The sequence below is a fragment of the Callospermophilus lateralis genome, chromosome 5 (genome assembly GCF_048772815.1).
Source record: "Callospermophilus lateralis isolate mCalLat2 chromosome 5, mCalLat2.hap1, whole genome shotgun sequence".
NCBI lineage: Eukaryota > Metazoa > Chordata > Mammalia > Rodentia > Sciuridae > Callospermophilus > Callospermophilus lateralis.
In genome coordinates this window covers 67,269,488-67,292,563 of record NC_135309.1, presented here as the reverse complement: position 1 = coordinate 67,292,563, position 23,076 = coordinate 67,269,488, and the positions used below count along the sequence as shown (strand labels likewise).

The 23,076-nt window shown below is 32.6% G+C and overlaps 1 protein-coding gene across 6 annotated transcripts in view; it reads left to right on the top strand.

Annotated features, from left to right (window-relative positions):
- Window positions 1–23,076, top strand: part of Tcerg1 (transcription elongation regulator 1) — a 65,379-nt gene that overhangs the window by 25,568 nt on the left and 16,735 nt on the right. For 4 of the 6 annotated variants that reach the window (XR_013091434.2, XM_076856755.2, XM_076856753.2 and 1 more), the window contains 7 exons: window positions 9,144–9,304; window positions 10,423–10,479; window positions 10,636–10,702; window positions 11,768–11,818; window positions 13,221–13,356; window positions 14,173–14,262; window positions 21,326–21,444. Coding sequence is in view for 5 of the 6 variants with exons in the window: in XM_076856755.2 (XP_076712870.2) it covers window positions 9,144–9,304; window positions 10,423–10,479; window positions 10,636–10,702; window positions 11,768–11,818; window positions 13,221–13,356; window positions 14,173–14,262; window positions 21,326–21,444 (681 nt within the window). In the remaining variant the exon portion in view is untranslated. The remainder of the gene's footprint in view (window positions 1–9,143; window positions 9,305–10,422; window positions 10,480–10,635; window positions 10,703–11,767; window positions 11,819–13,220; window positions 13,357–14,172; window positions 14,263–21,325; window positions 21,445–23,076) is intronic. The other 2 variants (XM_076856756.2, XM_076856754.2) reach the window with 1 other exon arrangement.

Below are 23,076 nucleotides of genomic sequence, written 5' to 3'. Positions count from 1 at the left end.
GTCAAATATGTTTTCATTGAGTGAACATTTTGGTCCTTGTTTATTACACTTGGGGTGTTTAAACCCCAAATTTAGTTGCTATAAGTGTTTTTCTCATTTCATGGTACTCTTCATTAATGTTTATAATTTATATACTTGAGCCACTGTTGAGAAATCCTGAATACATTGAGCTGTATCACCAGCCCTTTTATAATTACATTTAAAGAACTAAGTAAAGTTATATCTTTTTATAATTTTTAGTTTAGTTATGTCCTTATAGTTTTTATAGTTAGTTATGTCTTTTTAGTTTTATTTTTCCTATAGTGTCCCAAAGTATGGATTTTTAAAAATTAATGTCCTGCGATGTCCTGGGTTCTACTATTATTCAGGAAGGTCTTCCATTCCTGAATTTCATTTGAACTAGCTAGCAGATTTAGAGCTGTGTGATCAGGTTGAGGTTCACTCTTTTGGGCAAGATTAATTCCCTCAAATTGTATCTAGTAGGTTTTTTTTTGAGGGGGTGAGTGTGTATGTGGGTGTTTGTGTGATGTTAGCAACCATTGATGATGACAACTAGATGCACTTTGAGGGAATTAGTGGTTTTCAACCGGGAGTGATTCTTCTCAGTAGACATTTGGGAATGTCTGGGGACATTTTTGTTTGTCACAACTTTGAGAGTATTAATAAACGTCTAGTAAGTAGAGGCTGAGATGCTTCTAAACATCCTACCATGCCCAGGAAAGTTCCCTATGAGAAATAATTATTTGGCCCAAAATGTCAATAGTGCAAGGATGAAGAATCCTGACTTAGTTCCTATAAATCATTAAGGGCTGAAAGTTGCAATGTATTTCTGTTATTCTCTTTTCATTTATTAACTGAAATACTTAGAAAGTATTTCTTCTCATCAATATCGATTACTTGGAGGTAAAGACTGTACAGGAAAGAAAGGATTTGCCAGTTTACAAAATAATGAGTTAATTTGAGTATTCATAGGTTTAAATATATATTATACATTCCTATCCATTCCTGTTCATTGAAGTTGTTATCTTTATTGATGATCAGTTATCTTTGGTTTTCTTAAAGCTGGCTCCTGAGCAATTTTGTTAAAATTCTGTCTTATATTTATATTTTCCTTTCTTTCTTAGATAAGCTGTTCTAGGCTTATTGTATTATTTCCTGTCTTAGACCTAGAATCAGCCATTTCTCCAAGGAATCCTGTTTTCTTTTTGTGAGAAGTGGTATTTATACGTCAGCATGGAATCTATTTCTCAGTGGCGCTAATAACATAATTATTCATTTGCATTTCTCATATGATATATAGAGTTTCAGTACCAATACTATTGTTTAATACGATTGCTGAAGATAGGTTAAACTTTTTTCCTAGTTATTTTTATGTGTAGGGCATTTCTAGAGGAATATGCAGCCAAATTGTTGTGTCTTTAAGACACCTGGCTTAGTTGTCTTCTATATAGTTACTCCACTGACTTCAAAATTAAGCTTGTTTAAAAAGTAATTATGGAAAGTATGTATCTGATTCCAAATCAAAGTTCTGAAAATAGTCTGTATTCAAAGCACATATTCCAGAATTGTGATTTCTGTATCCCAATATGTACATGAAAGGCCAATAATCAATTCTAACCTCCCTCAGTTTATTTTCAGATATGGGTCTATCCTCAGGTAGCTAAATTTTTTTAGAGATTGTATGTATGATTCTTGCTTTTCTTCATCTGTTTCTTTTTACTTTTCTGGAACAGCTGTAATTTATGTATGAGGTCTCTTGAATCTAGTCTTGTTTTTGCACTCTTCTTTGAGTTAGTTTCTCATTGTTTTTCTGACAATGGAGTGAGGTCTTGTAGTGACCATCTATCTACTGCAGTTCAACCCAAAATTGTTATAATTTGGAAAATCTTCTTCTGAAGCTTTACAAGTCTGAGTGTTTCTACTGCTCTTAACATTTGGTGCTTTGTAATTCTACCTGATATCTCTCTCTGTCTCTGGCTTCTGGGTCCCTTTAGCCTTAGGTAGGCTGTTACTTTTCTGTTTTGGCTCACTGGGGCATGGTTCTGTTATAGGGCTATAAAAAGATCCTACTTGGCTGCTGAGGTACCTGAATAAAGCTGACTTTTACATGTGTTGTAGTTTCTTTCATTGTGTTGTCTTTTTGTTTTGGTATCTTGTCCTGTATAAATTTTATATTTTGGGACTAGGAGATAGCTCAGTGGTAGAGTGCTTGCCTGGCATATACAAGGCCCTAAGTTCAGTCCCCAGAACCACACACACTTTTTATAAGGTCAAATTGGTCTCTATTTATAGCTTTTAGGTTTGGTGTCTGTGTTAAGAATTATCTTTACCACTGTACCCTCAAATACAAGCATATGTCACTGGTGCTTTTGCAGTCCATCTGAATGTATGAAAGATAATCATTGTTCAAATGAATTACTCTCCAAGTTATTAATGAAGGAAGTATAATTTGAATTCCTTATTTTCATAATGTTCTTTTTCTCATAAAATAGATGAATTGCTAACTTTAAGCTAAATAAAACTTTTTGTCTCTTGATATCTTCAAATGTTGCTTTTCAGATTATTGTTTCTTGGAGATAAGTTAAGTAACTAAAGGTAAAACTTGAATTTTCATGGTTCCCTTACCTTTACTGGAATTTCTTTCCTGATATTTTATGACCTTTGCTTAACAGGTTTTTGAAAATTAATAATTTTGTGTTTTCTGGGATTGGTTAAACTTTATAGTTTCTGGTTCTTAAAATTTTTAATGTTTTTTGAGAAATGTTTTTATTTCTTTGCAATATTCAGGATCAAATCTGGGGTTTTGTGCATACTAGACAAGTACTCTACCACTGAGCTACATCTTTAGCTCCTGTTATTCCAATTTATATTGATATATTTGTGACTTTTTTCTTTTAACAGTTGTCTCCTTTGCTAATACACAGGGTCCGTGGAATCTAGGATTGCTGCCTGTTGACTAAAATGTTTTGAATTTAGTTAAAAGCACAGTGCTGGCACAGTGCTAAGTATTCAGCTATTTGTTGAACAACAACAACAAAAATTTTTTTCAGTATTAAGAATTGAACCCTGGAACTCATGTGTGCTAGGCATGTACTCTACCGCTGACCTACCAGCTCCATCCCTATTTTAAATTTTGACATAGGATCTTGCTATCCTATCTCAATAGGATAGAAGCTGGCCTTGAAATGCCAATCCTCCACTTTCCTGAATTGCTAAAAAATAAAAACTGCCCTAAACTAGTAATTTGCATGCTAAATTACTTCCTGAATTGCTAAGAAATTCCAGACCAGGAGGCATCAGGACGGAATCCCCGTATTCCATGTGGCCTTGTCCATTGATTTCCCATTCTGTAAATCAGGGAAATCTGAGGCAGAAGTCTGTTTGAGGAAGCAGCCAGCACAGTGACTAGGAGAATCAGAACATGAAATCAATGTTTTCCTGTTTTCATAGCTATGGGCACCATGTAGACAAAGGAAGGTACCTTTTCTCTCAAGACATAAGCTCCTGTTTCTTGCTCTTGATAAATGTTTTTAAAGGACACAAATTATAATTTTTTACATTGATTATTAAGATTGTGCAAGTTTCAGCTTTTAGTAGTTCTGTGCATATAATAATCACTACCTTTATTTGCCATGCTTTATCTGGGTTTTAACTTAACAAAAAAATTTCTTTTTTTTTTAATACTGTTTATACTGTGGATTGAACACTGGTGCTTTGCCACTGAGCCACATCCCCACCACTTTCTTATTTTTATTTTGAGATAGGGTCTTGTTAAGTTGGTTAGGCTCTTGGTAAATTGCTGAGGCTGGTCTTGAACTTCCAATCCAACTGCCTCAGCCTCCCAAATTGCTGGGATTACAGGCATGTACCACCATGCCCAGCTTAAGTTAACAATTTTATCTCTGAATTTAAGTCGATTTTGTGTTTACAAGAGTGGCATATAATTTTTTCTTTCCTGTGTACTTCTATAGTTTTTGTTTGTTTCTATAGTGTTCTCACAGTATTTTATTATGAAAAATTTGATAACTGACATTTAAATAATTCTAAGTGCACATGGATGAACCATCTAGATTCTGTAGGTTAATATTTTGCCGTATTTGTGTAATCACTTATATATCCATCCCTTAGTGCATCTCTCAATCTTGTTTTACAGATGCATTGAAAATTGTAGACATCATACATTTCATTCCTATGTACTTTAGATTGCACATTACTAGGTTTGGGCAGTTTTTTGACATAAGAATATTATTTATTTATTTATTTACTTACTTACTTATTTATTTAGATGTTGATGGATCTTTATTTTATTCCTTTATTTATATGTGGTAGTGAGAATTGAACCCAGTGTCTCACACATGCTAGGCAAGTGGTCTACCACTGACCCACAAGCCCAGCCCTGATGACATATCTGTCCACACACATATATAGAACCCCTGCTTGAATTTTGATTGAGATTGCACTGAATCTTTAGAAAAGTTTGAATTGACATTGTAACAATATTGTCTCTTCCAAATTGTGAACATAATTTATCTTTCCGTTTATTTAGGTCTTTAATATCTCTTTGTATTATGATTTAGATATGATGTATCCCCCAGTAGGCTTGTGTGATAGCCAGAGTCACAATGTTCAGAGGAGAAATGGCTAGATTAAGAGTGCTATAACCTAATCAGTTTATTCATCCATTTCATGGATTAATAATTTGAAAGGACTACTATAAACATGTAGGTGTGGCTGAAGGAAGGAAAGAGTTTTATTTTGTTCCTGGTGCCTCGATCTTGCTTTCTGCTTCCCAGTGTTATGAGCTGAACAGCTTTCCTCTGCTGCACCTTCCTACCATGATGTTCTGCTTTACCCCAGGGCCCAGAAGAATGGAGTCAGCTCACTGAGACTTCTGTCTAAGTTGTTCTCAGATATTTTGATGTTAGTGACAAAAAGCTGACTAATATACTTGAACATTATTAGTGTAGAATGGAAATAATTGGCTAGATTTAGTCCTACATGTTATGTTATTTGTTGCAAATTAAATTTTTTAAAAGAACATTTATTTTCTACTTGATTGTATGTGAGAATAGAATAAATTTTTATGTATCAACTTTGTATTCCAGAACCATGCTAATTCATTCCTTATAGTAGTTTTTTAGATTCATCATTTACAAATAGAAATGTTTTCTTCTTTTCTGACCTTTTATGTCTTATTTTTTCCCATTTCTTATTGCCACAACCTTTAGTACAATGCTAAATAGAAAAGGTGAGCATACTTGTTTCTGATATCAGTGACATACAGTTTAATCTTTTATCATCAGTTAAAATAGTAGCTATAAACTTTTCAGTTGTCTTTAACAGATTGAAGACATTTCTTGTTATTCCTCATTTGCTAGTGTTTTTTTAATCAGCTGTCCAAGTCTGTTAATCAAGTTTTTTCTTCATTCTTTTAATCTAGGGAATTTTATTGACTTTTGAATGTTAAACTGTTTTTTGCATTACTGGGATAAATGTTATTTGTCATGGTACCTTTTCCTTTTTTGGGGATGGGTACCGGGGATTGAACTCAGGGGCACTCGACCACTGAGCCACATCCCCAGCTCTGTTTTGTATTTTGAGACAGAATCTCACTGAGTTGCTTAGTACATTGCTTTTGTTGAGCTGGCTTTGAACTCACATCCTTCTGCCTCAGTTTCCCTAGCTGCTGGGATTATAAGTGTGCACCACTGCGCCCGGCAGTAGCTTTTCCTTTTAATGTATTAAAAGGGTTACTTTATGCTTTTTCTGTTTTCTCAAGTCATTGGTAAAGGTCTTTTCTTTTGTAATGTAAGTATTTAAAGCTCTAAGTTTCCTTGAAGCACTTCTTTAGTTGCATCCTGCAAATTGTGATATGGTATATTTTGCCGTCGTTCAGTCCATACCTTAAATTCTGCTTTTTGATTTTGTCTTTGATTTATGATTTAGAAGACTTTTATTTTATTTCCAGATATTTTGGGTTCTAGATATCTTACTTAAATTATTGATTTAATTGTTCTGCAGGCAGATAGTGTACTTTGTATAATTCTGATTCTTGTTCAGTACATCTTCTATTTGAATACTGTTTGTTTTGGGTCAGTTTGGTCTCTCATTTGCTGAGAGAATGGTGTTGATCTACTATAATTATAAAATTGCTTAGTTCTCCTTTGAATTTGGTTCATTTTTATCTATTCTGAACTATTATAGACATAAACATTTTATTACTGTTACGTCCTCCTGGTGAATAATTGTCCTTTTTATTATTATGAAATGAACCTCTTTATTCTTCATTATACTGTTTGTCTCAACATTTCTCTTTTTTGGAAAACGGCAGTTGTTGCCTTTTATTCTTTGTTTACATGATGTATCTTTTAGCCTTTCTCTGGTTTTGTATTTAAAATGTGTTTCTTACAGACTTTCTTACAGCTATTAGTAGTGTCTTATGTTTTTATCTATTGTCAGTTCTTGCTTTTTTTTTTTTTTAATGTGCCACCTACTTAATGTCTTTTTTTTTTTAATCTTTATTTTAATTTATTTTTATGTGGTGCTAAGAGTCGAACCCAGGGCCTCACATGTGCTAGGCAAGTGCTCTACTGCTGAGCCACAGTCCCAGTTCCCAGTTCTTGCTTTTTAATTGGAGTGTTGAGACTATTAATATTTAACATAATTTTTGATATGGCTGGATTTGAGAATACTGTTATTTTCTGTTTGTCTTTTCTATCTACCTGTTTTTATGTTCCCTGCTATTATTTTCAACTGAATTATTTGAATTTGTATAGCATTTCATGTAATTAATGTTTTGGATTTTTGGTGATTCCTCTTTGCATTTTTGTGTTAGTTGTTGCTTTAGGAATTATACATACCTAACCTCCACAGTCTATTTAGAGTTAATATTGTACCACGTACCATAAAATAATGGAAACCTTGGTTTCAGGTTCTTTTTTTTTAACCTATACTCACTGATCTTAGTTGTAGGTATCATATATATATATATATGACGGTTAAATGGATGAAAACCCAGCCACAAAATATTTTAAAGAATGTAGGAAAAAATCATTTATATTTACCATTTTTGTTGTTTTTTCTTTTTTTGTTAAAGATCCAGGTTTTCCTTTAATGTCATTTTCTTTCAACATGAAGAACTTTTGTCAAACAGGTCTTCTACAGATGAAATCTCTTGATCTCTTCATCTAAAGTATATTGTTTGCCCTTATCTCTAAAGGATGTTTTTGCTAGATGTTGAGTTCTCGTTGGTAATTCTTCATTCCAGAACTTTTAAAGATGTTTTAGTGTTTTCTGGCCCCTATTTTTTAATGAGAAATCCATGATCATTGGAATAATTTCCTAGTTTGTATTATTTGTGCTCTTTTCCCCCCTTATTGCTATCAAAGTTTCCCCCCTCCTTATTTTCATCAGTTTGATTATCTTGTGTCTAGGACTAATTTTATTTATTTTTAATTTTTTGTTCTTTTTAGTTATACATGCCAATAGGGTGTATTTTGACATGTTATACATACATGTGCAGCTTCCCATTCTTGTGGGTTGTACATAATGTGGAGTTAAACTGGTTTGTGTGTTCATATATGAACATAGGAAAGTAATGCAGGACTGGTTTTCTTGAGGTTTATCCTAAATGGGATTTGCTGAGCTTCTTTAATGTGTATATTTATGTCTTTTACCAAATTTGAGAGGTATTTCTAGCTATTGTGTCTTCAGAAGATTTTGTATTTGTCCCCTTATCTTTTTCTCCTGTTTTTGTGGGATCCAGTGACATTTGTTTAATAGTTTGTTACAATCACATTCTGAAATTCTGTTTATTCTTTCCTGCCCCCTCTCTGTTCTTCTGGTGGGATAATTATTGATCCATCTTCTAATTCATGGTTTACTCTGTTGTCTCCATTCTGCCCTCGAACCAATCCATCAAAATTTAATTTCCGTTATTTTTTATTTCTAAAATTTTCATTTGATTCTTTTTTACAACTTCTGTTTTTCCATTTAGAACTCTTATTTTGTCATTCATTTCAAGCGTAATGTCTTTTCTTGTCAATAATTCTAGTTGTTGTTATTGCTTAAGACTCTTTTATTGTTTGAACATCTAGTCACTTTAGGCTTGACAGCTGTTGATTAAATTTTGATTATCTGGTCAAAGGACTTCATTTCTGTTGGATATCTAGCTGCCTGCTTTGCCCGAGGACCACTGTCATGGGGAACTTGTGAAGGGGAGAAATGGGAAGTGTTAGGAACTTGATTTGGCACTCATTTTGAGAGTACTAAATTTTAAACCATCACAAAAAATGAATTTAATGACAACAAATAATGCTATTAAGTGGTTCTACAATTTAAAGGCAGGAGGATCGCAAGTACAAAGCCAGCCTTAGCAAAAGTGAGGCATTAAGCAACCCAGACTCTGTCTCTAAATAAAATACAAGGGGCTGGGGTTGTGGCTCAGTGGTAGAGTGTTCGCCTAGCATGTGCGAGGTGCTGGGTTCGATCCTCGGTACCGCATAAAAATAAATAAAATAAAGGCATGTGTCCAACAACAACTAAAAAAGTATTTAAAAAAATAAAATCAAAATAGGACTGGGGATGTGGCTTAGTGGTGGAGTGCCCCCGAGTTTAATTCCTGGTTATGAAGTTTCCTAGTTATAAAACACAGGATCAGTGTGCTGTAGTCACTTCTTCAGAGAAGGTTGCATATGTAATTTTGGTTTATTATTAAATAATAATAAGTAACAATAATAAGAAATATTAGGAACTATGATGTGATAAGTGGGGTGCCATGTTCTGTTCTTTAAGTTGTAGAACTGGTTAATAGCATTATTTGTTGCCATGAATTCATCTTTTGTGATGGTTTAAAATTTAGTATTCTCAAATTGAGTGCTAAATCAAGTTCCTAAGCATTCTAAACTCTGATCACAAATTGCTTTGCTCTTCCTTTTTTGTTTTTTACCCCCAGTATATTTCACTGCTGTGTTTACCTTAGGCAGGCAGCTCTTTTCTGTTTTAACGGCCTTGTTTGATTGTCTGTAAATAACTGTTAGTAAGAGGAACATGTACTTGCCCTCTTCCTTTTGACGGGCTGAAATGAAAAAACCTAGCTATAAAATATTTTCTTTAATAAAATGATATTTTTAATCAATTCTTAGGTGTGTGGTTTGGACTGGAGACGAACGGGTCTTTTTTTACAATCCTACCACTCGTCTTTCTATGTGGGACCGACCTGATGATTTGATTGGAAGGGCAGATGTTGATAAAATTATTCAGGAACCCCCTCATAAAAAAGGATTGGAAGACATGAAGAAATTAAGTGAGTTTTAAATTAGGAATTTCTCCTCTAATTTTAATGTTCTTTTAATGTTTTTATAGAAAGTGAAGATATTTTAGGAATATTTAATTTTTAAAAATAGATTGCTATGCTGGTTTGCTGTTATGAAGGTAAAAATACAAAGAATTTGGATAATATTGTGTTTTGTAAAAATTTTTTTAGCTTATTGTCCTTTATCATTATTTTCAGTTAGTTCAAGGTAGATATGCTGGAGATGATGTTATTTGCCTTATGCTTATTACTACTACTAAAGCACTCCTTAGTGAGCCTTTGGGCACTTTTTGGGACCAGTGATATATATATTTTTGGCAGTAATCAAAAAGTGCACAAAGTATTTTTTAATATTTTGTTGACTAAAATTTTCTTGTTTTAAACATTTAAATAGCATTTCAATACATTGAGTACAAATAATTATAAAATTTTTATTGTTTTTTTTTTTTTGTACATTTCTTATTGGCAATTTGCCTGTATTGATATGAATGTGTTTTTAGGGACTCCCCTCTACCTCATGTAGTATAGAAGCACAAAAATCATTTAATTCTATGAGTAAAACAACTCTTAATATATGTCTTTCTAGTGATTGAGAGATTTTCATGTATTATTAGATATGTGGTTTGGACATTTTCTACTTACTAGTAATTTCCCACTAAGTGCAACTTTGCCTATTTAGTACTGAAGGTATTAGGCACCTATTTTGTTTCCTTTAGCAATGTTTGTTTTATAGGCATGATAGTAATATTTTATGACCATAGTATTAAATGATGCCAAGAAAGTATGTGACTTACTTTTGTTCTTTTATGAGTCTGTTTTCAAAATATTTGATTCATTTAGTTGATAATACATTAAAATGCATCAAAAAATGTACTATAAGTCCAAAATCAGGGAAATTTTTATGTATTTGTAAAACTAAGCTTTGTATAAGAAAATTTTCAATATGAATGTAAAGGGAGGATAAAGAGAACCATTATTATACTTGAATGATTTTTTATCAAAATGGGTATTAAGTGGATGTTTTATGCAAATAATGATGTTTTTAAAGAAATGGTCGTGAAATGTATGTATTTAACTGTTTATAACACTATTTGAAATGTTTTTGCCAGGGCACCCAACCCCAACAATGCTGTCCATCCAAAAATGGCAATTCTCTATGAGTGCAAGTGAGTGAAATACCTATAAATTAGTTTTTTTTTTTTTTTTTTTTTTTAACTGCTTAAAGGAAGTGTTCTGGTAGTGATTAGCAGAATCTATGTCTATATAATTCAGTGATTGCTTGCTTATTTTATTCAAAGTTTTAATTAAATTTTGTCTCATAGTTAAAGAAGAACAAGAACTAATGGAAGAAATTAATGAAGATGAGCCTGTCAAAGCAAAAAAGCGGAAGTAAGTAATATATATATAGTTTGTGTGATTCCAGATAGATTTACCTTTTAACTTTGATTAGGTTATCAGTTTGTGATTGCAAGGCACAAGGTAATATTTGTGTTACTTGGAGGCAGAAGTCACGTTGCTCTCTTAGACTTGATATTAAATATCTTAGTTTTATAATACAGAAATGGTATCCTTTCTGTTGCCAGATTTGGAGAAGATTGGTTATTCCAATATGTATTATGAAACTCAGTGGCATTTTAGGAATTAATTGATTATTCTTTATAAAAATTCACTATGTCTAAATTTTATTAAAGTCAGTTTTCCCATACAAATCCCAGCAAATACCATTTTGGAGATTTCATAAAAGTTGACATACTTCTCTCTCTTTATATGCTTATCCTATGACTTAACCTAGTCCTTGGGTCTGGTCATTACTACTTGGTATGAAGTAGGCCTGTGAGCTTAGAAAGTACTCTGAGAGAAAAAATATTGCTAGAAACAGAAGAATTAGCTTGGCCAGTACTCTGGAATTGGGTGAAATATGAATGTTACCTATTATGGGAGGTGGGAGGGTGGTGGAAGGTTGGATAGAGGGGTGTGTGTGTATTGTGGGAATGGGACCATTATTTAGCAGCAAAAAGGAAAGCTTGGATACATTATTAGGGACTGGATAATTATAGTCCTAATTGGAAAAGGACAGATTGAATGCAGCCAAATTATGGCAAGGAATGAGTATAATCCTGTCAAGGGTGGTTCTTTTTTTTAAAAAAAAAATTGTTATTGGCAACAGTATTAAAGAAATTAAGATATTAAGGAGAATCACTATTAATCTGTCACCTTGACACAGCTATTCTCATTTTTACAGTTGACTTTAGTTCTTGACCAAATATGTTATCAGTTCTTTAAAAAAAAAAAAATTCTAGAATAAGACATTTGTATTCTTAATAATTATAAATGACTGTATTCATTCTGTTTATACCATAATTTTGGATGTTTCTATGATGTTAAACTTTTAGGTTGTTTTTAATTGTTTGTTCTTATAGACAACTCTGTAAGGTTTTTAACTGCTTTTATCAGGAGAATGTCAAAGAAGTCCTTTATGTGGATTGCCCGAGCTTCTCTATTTAGGTACAAAGCTAAAAGCCTATTTTTCCTGGCTTAGTTTTTCTTTTATTTCTTTTATTGAGATAGATAGTGATAGTTTGTATTGTGACATTTTCATTTAATATAATTCTATAAAGGTTATTTACTCTCATTAGTTATTATATTTCTTGGATGTCTTAACTCTTTAACTATTTAAATACTTCTTAAATAAATTATTTTAAGAGGGTATATTGTTTGGCAAATTGCTTTTACCTGTTTGTTTTGTGCATATCTTAGGTCACAGACTATCTCGCTAAGTTCCTGCAGGTCATGGACTCTGTCTTCTATTCTTTTGATTCATTCCCTAAGTTGTTATTTACCTCTCATATTTATGGGTTAGCCTTAGTACCATTTAAATCTCCTTGGCTACCTATTATTTCCTATATAGCATGCTTTTGAATTACCAGTAGATTTCTATAGGAAAAATAGTCAAAAATTGTTAATGCTATATACTTAGCAGATCATATTTTTTAAAAAAGATTTGTTCAAATACACCTGAGTTATTGAATTCCTTTTTGGATTATTTACATGAATAGGCCTTTTTCATAGTAATATGTGTTGAGAGGTGACTTGATTTCATGTTTAAAATTTTACTTGAGTACCACATGAGCAACAGGCCTGTCCTTAGTCCTGAGATACATTTTTGGAGGAACAAGAAGTAGTTTAAAAAGTCATTGATGAACAGTTCTATTTCCTACTACTACTACCTAACTACTCCTGGGCCTATGTTGCTCTCTGGGACCTGTCCTTCAACTTAAATCTCAACTTATCACCCAGAAAGTGAGTAATAAAAATGTCAGGTAGGTAAGGTATATATCTCACATATCCACTTGGCCAAGTTTGCAGATATTTTATTTTCAAAATAAATGTTTGAGATTACTAAGACTTAATACCAGTTTTTATTAGATTTTAAAAGTATTTTATGAATTTATAATATAAAAATTTTGGAGAATACCATTTTTCTATATCATTTCAAGAACTAAAACAGTTACATCCTATGCTGTTTGAGTATAACACATAGTTTATAATCAATGCTTTGTACTTTTTTTTACCCACTTTGTAAGATAGTTTACTTTCTGTATCAACTAGTATCAGGGAGAGACAGCACATTAAAGGTATATGTATATATATATATATATATATATATATATTTTTTTTTTTTTCCTAACAATGCATCCATTATAACATCATTAGAAACTTGTAATTTTATTATTAGATTAAAAGTTGTTTATCCCTTAGAAGTCATTTTAAACCCTCAATATAACTTGTTTTTGCCAAAAATATGCTGCTCAGTAGTGAGTCTTGAAAATTCCATTGATTTTAAGATTTTAATATAATTTGTTATTAATATTTTGTCAGTTGATGCCTTATGTTTTATTTTTCATAGGCGAGATGATAATAAAGACATTGATTCAGAGAAAGAAGCTGCCATGGAAGCTGAAATTAAAGCTGCCCGAGAAAGGGCCATTGTCCCTCTGGAGGCCCGAATGAAGCAGTTCAAGGACATGCTGCTAGAGAGAGGGGTCAGAAAACAATCTTTGGGGGAGATATTTCTGTTTTGTATAAGTAATATAAATATGTCTTGCTAAAAGGTCAAATCTAAGGTTAGTGCTCATGTTGTAGGGGGGGATTAAGGGAACCCTATCAATTTAATTTGTACCTTTTCTTTGAAACAGCCTTTTCCTTGGCTAATTATATCATGTTTCACTAAATCCCATTTTACTGTCCTTTTAAGTACAAATAACATTTAACATTTATTGGGTCATTTAATTTTGGTGAGTAATATATACGAGTATTAACATTACAGAATGGCGGACTACTTCGGATAGGTAAGGTATACATGATTCTTCCTTTAATATCTTCAGAGTGGCTTTTGGTGTAAGGAGAACTGCTATTTTTTTGATATTTTTAGAAACTTAATTGAGAAAGAAATTCAACATTTGGGTTATATTCACAGATTATTTGAATGAGTATGACTGTTCAATTTTAAATCATAACATTGTTCACATGATTGGAGATAGTGTGGGAAATCAAATGCAAATCCTCAAGGCTTTTTCTGATGTACTGTTTTTTTTTAAATGTCACACAGTAGTGGTTGTTTTAATGAGTAATTAAGTGTGTGTTATTTCTATATAATACAGAAATGTTCAGAGCCAATTAGTGTGGAAATTTGCTATTGCTAGCCTCCCGCTGCTTGTCATTTATTAGTGATGGAAACTTTCAGTTTGGTTTTTATGTCTGCTTTATAAACAGATGTCCTGTAGATTTCAAGAAAAATTATGACCTTTATGTTTTTAAAGCAAACTTAATCATGAGGCAATACATTTTTTATTTTAAAGGTATCTGCTTTTTCAACATGGGAGAAAGAGTTGCACAAGATAGTTTTTGATCCTCGATATTTACTTCTCAATCCTAAAGAAAGAAAACAGGTAAAAGGAAAATAACATTGTAAGAAAAGTAAATGTCATTTGACAGCATAATTTTTTTTTTTCCCCTAACACAGTACTTCAAAAATAGTCTTTCATCTGAGTACACAGTCATTTATGGGCCTTTGTGTAGACTTTTCTGCCTCAGAAATACTCGGATAATTTTTTGGTTTTGGACAGGACGACTTTTTTTTTTTTTTAAACATTTTGTTCTTATGGTACATACACAGTGAGGACATGTGTAAGGAGATTTTAAAATTTATTACAAATGCTTTATTCATTTGCTTTTTATTGGGCAAAAAATGCAAATTTGGAGGAAAATGGCAAAATAAATATGAGTAAAAAGTGGGGGAAAACTCATAGCCCTAGCCAAGAGTTAGACCACCGATGAACATTTTTATTCATATTGTTCTTTACCAGTATGTACATGTGTATGTATATAGATAGTACTCAAAGGCATATACTTGTGTCTTAAATACACCACACACACAAGTTCAGATCTAAGTAGCATCTATTAAACTGTTTTCATCCTAATCTTAAATGATGGACACTTCAGGCTCTCTGCTGAACTAGAGTTACCTTATTACTGAGCTTCCATTTATTATCTCATGGTGATTGCTTTTTTCTTTAAAGTATTGCACACTTCCAATTTATTTAATTATTGAATTGTCAGAATCATTCTGACACAGATCTCTGAGCCACTTAACTATAGTGCTGTTGACCTATGAGATTTCTTTTGGTAACAGTAGAATTCATCTTTCTTTAATTTTTTTTTAATTGTAGATGGCCAGAATACCTTTATTTTATTTATTTTTATGTGGTGTTAAGGATCGAACCTAGTGCCTCACACAAGCACTCTGCCACTGAGCTATAGCCCCAGTGTTCATCTTTAATATGTATAATATAATGATTAGAAAATTCACACAGATGGTATGTTTTTTGCATGTAAGCCTAATTATAAACTTCAGTGAATAGAGAAGATTTATAAATTTGCATCTGTGTTTCATATATTTCAAGCTTGATAGCCTTTTTTTTTTTTTTTTTTTTTGGTGCTGGGGATTGAACCCAGGGTCTTGTGCAGGCAAGGCAAGCACTCTTCCAACTGAGCTATGTCCTCTTCCCCCATTTTTGTTTTTAATACTGTTTGTATATGATCATCTCATTTTCATCCCAATTGATGGCCCTAGCAGAACCTATAAATCAGCCTTGATTCTTTATTTTTCCCATTTCCATTATATCATCAAATCTACCTACCATCAAAACATTTTCTAAATCTAACCTCTTATTCACCATTTTCCTTACCAACATCCTAATCCAAGCCACTATAACCAGCTCTTAATCATTTGTGTAGCCCATAATCAATTTTCCTACTTTCATTCTTGCTCCTCTTAGTAAAGTTCTTTTTCGACACACCAGCCAGACTAGTTTTAAAGTTTAAGTGATATCAAATGTAGTCAATGTTCCCTTGCTTAAAACTGTCTTAATGTTTTCCATTTCAGGTAGGGTAAAACATTTTATATGTACTCAGTGCTGTTCATTCATTGTAGCCACATTAGCCTTGATAGTCCTTGAATAAGTTCAGCATTTTCTGGTATTTGCTATTTAATCTGCCTGGAATGTTCTTCCTCCAGGTATTAGCATAGTCAGCTCTAGCATTTCATTCAGGTACTTGTCCAGGTGCCTTTTGATCAATCTGTGTATTATCTCTGCCTTCTTTATTTTCTGCATGGCACATTTCTAATTGTCTAAAATTACATTGTTTAATGTATATCTCCTACTATAGAATATAAATACTATAAAGGCTGGAATGTTGCTTTGTCCATTGTTCATTGTATAGTGCCTGAATCACTGCCTAATCTAAATATCCCAAGTCTTATTTTAAATGTTTTGTGACTTAATTCTTCATGGTACTGCATATTATAATTTCTATTTGAATGAAATCATAAGTAACATATGAGAACTAAAATTCTTGACCCATTTGAAGGCATTCTTCAAGCTAATGGTGATTATCTCCATAATAGAATTATACTTGAGAAGTATATTCTATTTTTTAAAAAGTATTTTTTGTTATAAATGCACACAATGCCTTTCTTTATTTTTGTGTGCTGCTGAGGATCAAACCCAGTGCCGTACACATGCTAGGCAAGTGCTGTCCCAGTGAGCTACAACCCAGCCCTGTAATTCTATTAAACAAAAACCCTACCTAAAGTTTTTTTGCCTGGTAGCATTTTTTTCTTAAAAACAGTATTGTTTTTAAGAAAGGAAGGAAGGAGAGGAGAAGTTAATATCTGGCATTAATGTGTATGTGTATATAAATGTGTATGTATGTATATATATATATATATATATATAGACACACACACACATATACGTATATATATTTTCATAGAAATATAAAATCAAGGAAAAAACAAAAAGGTGCTAAGTTAACCATTTATACTTTGTAATTTCATATCTGTAATTTGTGCATTGATTTGAAAAACAAATAATTTCATTGGAAAGCTTCATAATCTAAAATGGCATGTCTTTGATTTGTCTTTTCCTAGTTATTTGTAGATTTACATGTAGTTTGCATTAGTATAAAAGATATTTTATATTAAAATTATTTTAACATACAGTTTCACTTCTTCAGTCTTGTTTTGGATAAAAGGTCACTTAAGAGAGGGTAGAAATATTTTTTGTCTGTTAGGTTTAACTTTTAAATGAATAACATTTTTTAAAAAAATGAGATTGTTTCCGTTCAGAATTTTAGGTTCTGATGTAGATAATAGTTATGCTAACACTTTAAAATGAGTAGTTTCTTATATTAAAATAAACAGTTAAATATACTGTACTATTCAAACTTTCTAATGTTGATAGTATTATGGTATGGTAACATTACCTGTATGATTACTCAGGATGGTCCATCTAGGATTGTTCACTAAATCAATGTGAAATTATAAATGAAATGGATATGAGAAGTAATGGAGACAAATACTTAAGAAAACTACACACAGAAAAGTCTAAAGATCTTAAATGAAATTTCACTAAATGAGCTTGTCATATAATCACCTAGATCTGCCATGTAATCACCTAGATCAAAAAATAAGAGTTTTACCAACACCCCAGAATGTACCTTTCAGGGCTAGGTGCTATAGAATTTAATGTATTTTTGTTGAGGCCCATAAATCTGTTGACTCTCCCAGTGTGTATTATAGTTTTTGTGGGGTGGGGTGTGTGTGTGTGTGTGTTCTGATTTAACCCAGGGGTGCTTTACCACTGAGCTATACATATGCAGCCCTTTTTTTTTTTATTTTGATACAGAGGCTGGCCTTGAACTTGAAATCTTCCTGTCCCGTCTTCCCAAGTCACTGGGATTTTAGATGTGCACTATCATGCCCTGTGTTATAACATTTTGCTCATGAGTTACAGTTCTAAGAAAATAATTGCTGAAAATAGAGAACATACAGCCAAGTATATTGGAAAGTATGTCAAAAATAATTTGGAGAAACTTGGAAGCTTAAAAGAACTTCTGAGGCTGGGACTGTACCTCAGTGGTAAGCTTTTGCCTAGCATGTGTGAGCCACTGAGTTCAATCCTCAGCAACTCATAAAAATATAAAGGTAGGGCTGGGGATGTGGCTCAAGAGGTGGCATGCTCGCCTGGCATGCATGCAGCCCAGGTTCAATCCTCAGCACCACATACAAACAAAGATGTTATATCCGCCGAGAACTAAAAAATAAATATTAAAAAAATTCTCTCTCTCTCAAAAAAAAAAAAAAAAAAAAAAAATATATATATATATATATATATATATATATATATATATATATATATAAAGGTATTGTATCCATCTACACCTAAAAAAAAAAAAAAAACTTTTTAAATTGAAAAACAAAAAAACCTTCTGATTTTCTTTAAGATGTATATCTCAGAGAGAGAGAGATTCCTAACATTGGCCTGGGATATTCCAGAGGAGGGAATATGAACTCTTTCTAGCACCTCAAAAGAAAGTTAATAAACATTCTCTTATAAACTTTATAAGTAAGAATAGGTAAGAAAGGAGTTTGAAATAACTTTCTCCCTCCCTTCAGCATACAAATACTTTCACATGATTTATAGCAGGGGTTTATTTAGAGGGTATTGAAAGTTACCGATATGTCTAAAAGGGGATGGTTAGGTAATTGTAGGTATTTCTGTACAGCTTTTAAAGATTGGTGATTATACACTATTTTGAGACTAACCTGGAAAGGTGCCTATGATATGTTAAAGGAAACTTTTTTTTTTTTTTTTTAAACTTCATGCAAAGATGTTTGTCTCCATATTTAAAGTGCCAGATAGTTCTATACTTTGTATTAGGAAAAACATTAGAGGGCTTTTATTACCTGAAGCATTTCTCCTGTCTTTCTGACTAGCTTTGTTATAAACTGGTTACCCTCTACACTTGCTGTGTAGCTGCTGTCTTTCAGCGTGATGACTCCATATAGATATCCTGAAGATTGCCTTCATCTCTCTCTTTTTTTTTTTCGGTCACTTGTTCTCTACATTGTAAGCCTTTTCTTTTTTGTTTTATTCATTTTAATATATCTGAAAGAGAGCATTCAAAGGAAATAAATTTTTTGAATTCTTACATATTTAATAAAGCCTTTGTTTATATGAATTTGGAGTTGGTAATCTTTTTTTTCTTTCAGGAGTTTGAAGATATTGCTCTGCTTTTAGTTTTCAGTGTTGTTTTTAAAGCCATCCTGTTATCAGTTCCTTTGCTCATTTTTCCTACTCTGTAAGCAAGTAGGTTCTTCCTCATTCCTTACTTTTCTAACATCTCTTTATGTTATATGCCCTGATTTAAGAGTCCATTGTGCTGGGCTCTTTCAGTATGGAAACATATCTTCTATTTCTGGGAAGTTCTCCTGCATTCCTTTTTTTCCCCTTCTGGTTTTCTGTTTTGTTCCCAAATTGTGCCACAAAGTTCCTAAATCTTTTTTCCCTGTCTTTTTTTTTTTTTTTAAACTTATATTTGTCACCCAACTCTCAGTTAGTTTTTCATTTCATCCCTTTTAGTTTCTTAGAGTTTTTTTTGTTTTGTTTTGTTTTGTTTTGGGTTTATGTGTTTATTATCTTGTTTTACGGCTGCAATTGTCTTAATTGTATGAGGTTTTTAGGATTTTTTTTTTCCTTTTAACTTAAATCTTAAATCATTTTTATGGTGTTGTTTTTGATACTAAAGCTCTGTTTTTAATGTTTCCTTATATCTATAGCCTTTACCTCAAGATTAGGACCACGGAATCTTTGGGTGCTCTTAGCATCTGAATGAGCCCTCATGATTAGGGATTTTGACTACAAAGTGTTGTCTTCAGGGCAGTTTTGTCTCTAGTAGCCATTTTTGATTGTCATAACTGAAGGGGTATTGCTGGCATCCAGTGGTTAGAGGCCAGAAATACTGCTGAATATTCACCCCAAAATGTTAATAGTGCCAAGGTTGAAAAGTCTACTGTGGGGTGATTTAGGATGGTTTGTTGAGAGTCCCCTGGAGCAGCTTAATCTAGTTCATTTCTTGGTAAGTAGTATCCCAGTAAAAGGGTACAAGTCTTGTTGCTTTGGTTCTGAGAGAACTTTATTAATATTTGCTATGTATTTAGAGAATCCCCACATTCTGGGTCTGGTATCCTCATTACAAATACAAGATTCCCCAATTCAGAGAGATTTTGTTTACTTGTAGAACTGGCTCAGCAAGTTTTTATTTATTTTATTATTATTATTTTTATTATTTTTGCTGTGCTGGGGATTGAATCCAGGGCCTTGTACATGTGAGGCAAGCACTCTACCAACTGAGCTACATCCCCAGCCCCCAGCAAATTTTTAATGAAAAGAATCAGATAATCAATGTTTTAAGCTTTGTGAACCATACCGCTTCTGTCACAACTTTGTATCTGCTATTTTAGTGTGAGAGCACCCATAAATACATGTAAAGGAATGAGCATGACTTTTCCAATAAAGGCTTTATTTATGGACTCTGAAATATGGATTTACTCCTCATGTGTCTTGAAATTCTTTTTTTTAACCCTTGTGAAATGTAAAAACTATTTTTGAACTGTACAAAACAATCTGTCTTCTAGGATTCGCCACTCCTTTGTTCTGGAGAATAGTTATTTGTCTTTTACTGGCGTTTAAGAACTGCAGTGTCTAGAAACTTAAAGCTGGTTAAGAGATCTAGCAATTGAATAGCTTCTTAAACAGGCTTTCATCAGATACTCCTTATTGTGGCTGTACCACACCCACACTTATGTAAGTGTCTGGTGCTATCAGTTTCTGAGCTATTTGAGGATTCTCTGTAATAAATAACAAATAAATAAATAAATGGCTCCCCCCCCCCCCCCCCGACTGCTGGATCATTTCTCTCTCTCAGGTCTTATATCCTTTACCACTTGCTCATTTGCTTTGCAACTTCTCAAGTGGCTTTCTCTTTCTCATTTCCCTGCCTTTTATGGTTTATGACTTAGAAATAAATAATTTTATTAGGATTTGAAGAAGGTGGAAATTAGACGTATAGTTATTATCTTGATTGCACTTTATTTATTTTGATGTGGGGTCTGCCTGTATTGCCCAGGCTCTCCTTGTATTGATTCATCATCCTCACACCCTAGCCTCGCAAGTAACCAACGATATGTTATTAAGTAGTGGAGAGTATATTAATTACTCATTTTGGTGAAACTAGTCTTAAAGAGAAGCATTGAAATAAAATTAAACTATAGGTTCCATGTTATTGGTTTTTGTTTTTCTAGAAGACATTAGAAGGACTACGATTTCTCTTAATACTTCTAAAATTATTTGAAATTACAATAAGTAACTGGGGAAAATTCCAAAATTAAATAGCATTTTTTCCCCCTCTGGATACCTAACCATAGTGTGGTATGCTAAGTATTTCATTGAATCTTTAAAATGATCACAATTTGCTACATAGATAACCTGATTTTAGCTACCTATATTTAAAGGTTTTTTCCTGTTACAGCTTGGACAAAGACATTTTTGATAGTTAAATTATCTGTATGAAAGACTGACATGTCAAATTGGTATATTTTTATGATAGGTGTTTGATCAGTATGTAAAGACCAGGGCAGAGGAGGAACGCAGGGAAAAGAAAAACAAAATAATGCAAGCCAAGGAAGATTTCAAAAAAATGATGGAAGAAGCAAAGTTTAATCCAAGGTATGTGATTCATTACTGTCAAATAACAAATGATGTATTTCCTCTTAAAATCAGTTAAAAATATATCTCTACCTTTTGGATATTTGGACATGAAAAGCTGTGTTTGACTTTGGTTTCTGCCGTTTTAATCTTTATTCTTAAAGTGTTTCCTTTAACCAGGTATGGTGGCACTTGTGTGTAAGCCTAGTGGCTCAAGAGACTGAGGGTGGAGGATTGCAAGTTCAAAGCCAGTTTTGAGAACTTAGTGAGGCCATGTCTCAAAAATAAAAAGGCTGGGATGTGGCTAGAAAGAAAGAAAAAAATGTATCCTTTAGAGGACCCCTGCAGGTGCTCTAAGGAGGTTACCTTTGATTTAAATGTTTCCCTTTGGGAATAAATTGTTCTCCAGGGACTGGTGAATGATATAAAATTTGTTCTTATCTTCATAAAGTTTTAAGTATAATAAATTGCAGAGGAGAAAAATTATTTTGATTCAGTTAAAATAGTAAAGGACTTTTCATCAAGTTTTTTTTCTACATTATCTTGTATAACATTTTAAATTGCTTGTTAATGTGTGTCATGTATGAAAAGGATCAAGAAAATGAGACATTTTAAATTCATGTCTAGCATTATAACAGTAATTAAAGCAATTATTGAATATTCTATGTGCTTAGGTGAACTTAAAAGAATACATTTTCATATATACATCTTTTATCTTATTGAATATTCAGAATAGTCAATATTTAGATACTTATGGCATATCTGTTTTACAGATAAGGTAAGAAAATCAAGTTAAGTAGTGAAGTTGGGATTTTAACTTGAACTCAGTATTGTGCAGAAGAGTACCAGTAGGGAGAATTATTCTTAATTTATGGATTAGTTGGAACAACAATGTATTAGGTTGCTGTGAATACCTTGGTACATGGAGAAATTTTTCTTTTCCTTTCTTTTGTTTTTGGAACAAGGTTTCATTATGTTGCCCAGGCTGGCCTTGAACTCTGGGTTCAAGAATCTTCCTATCTCAGCCTCCCAAATGCTAGGACTACTGGTGTGTGACATCATACCTAGCTATGAAACTATGTATTTGTTTTGGCAATGCTGGGGATCAAACCCAGTCCTTCACTAGGCAAGTACTGTACTAGTGAGTTTTACAAAGTCCCTATCCTCATGGAAAATTTCTAAAACTATATAGAGTAGAATCCTGGAGTCTCTGTGTATAAAAGTTCATCTTGTTAGTGGAGGTAGGGAAGAGTGATGGTGTTGTAAATAACATATTTGGTATAGTTTTATTTTTGAAATGTGAAACAAAACCTATGGTATTAAAACGAATTTCAGAAAATAAAAGTAATAGAGTATTTGTGACCATGGAGAATGTAATATTCTTCAGGGGGTTGTAGAGTTTCAGACTCTTCAAGTGGTCTTGATTTTTTTTCTTAGTTAGAAGGATAAATTCATGGGTCATAGTTGACTGTGTTATAAAAGACATTTTTGGGGCAGTTGAGGAAATTGGAATATATGTTTGAAATTAAATTATATTTGAAAATTCTTAATTTTCCTGAGTTATTGTGGTTATGCTTTACTCTCAGGAGTTGCATGCTGAAATGGTTATAGATGAAGGTATATGACGTCTGTAGCTTATTTCCAAGTGATTTA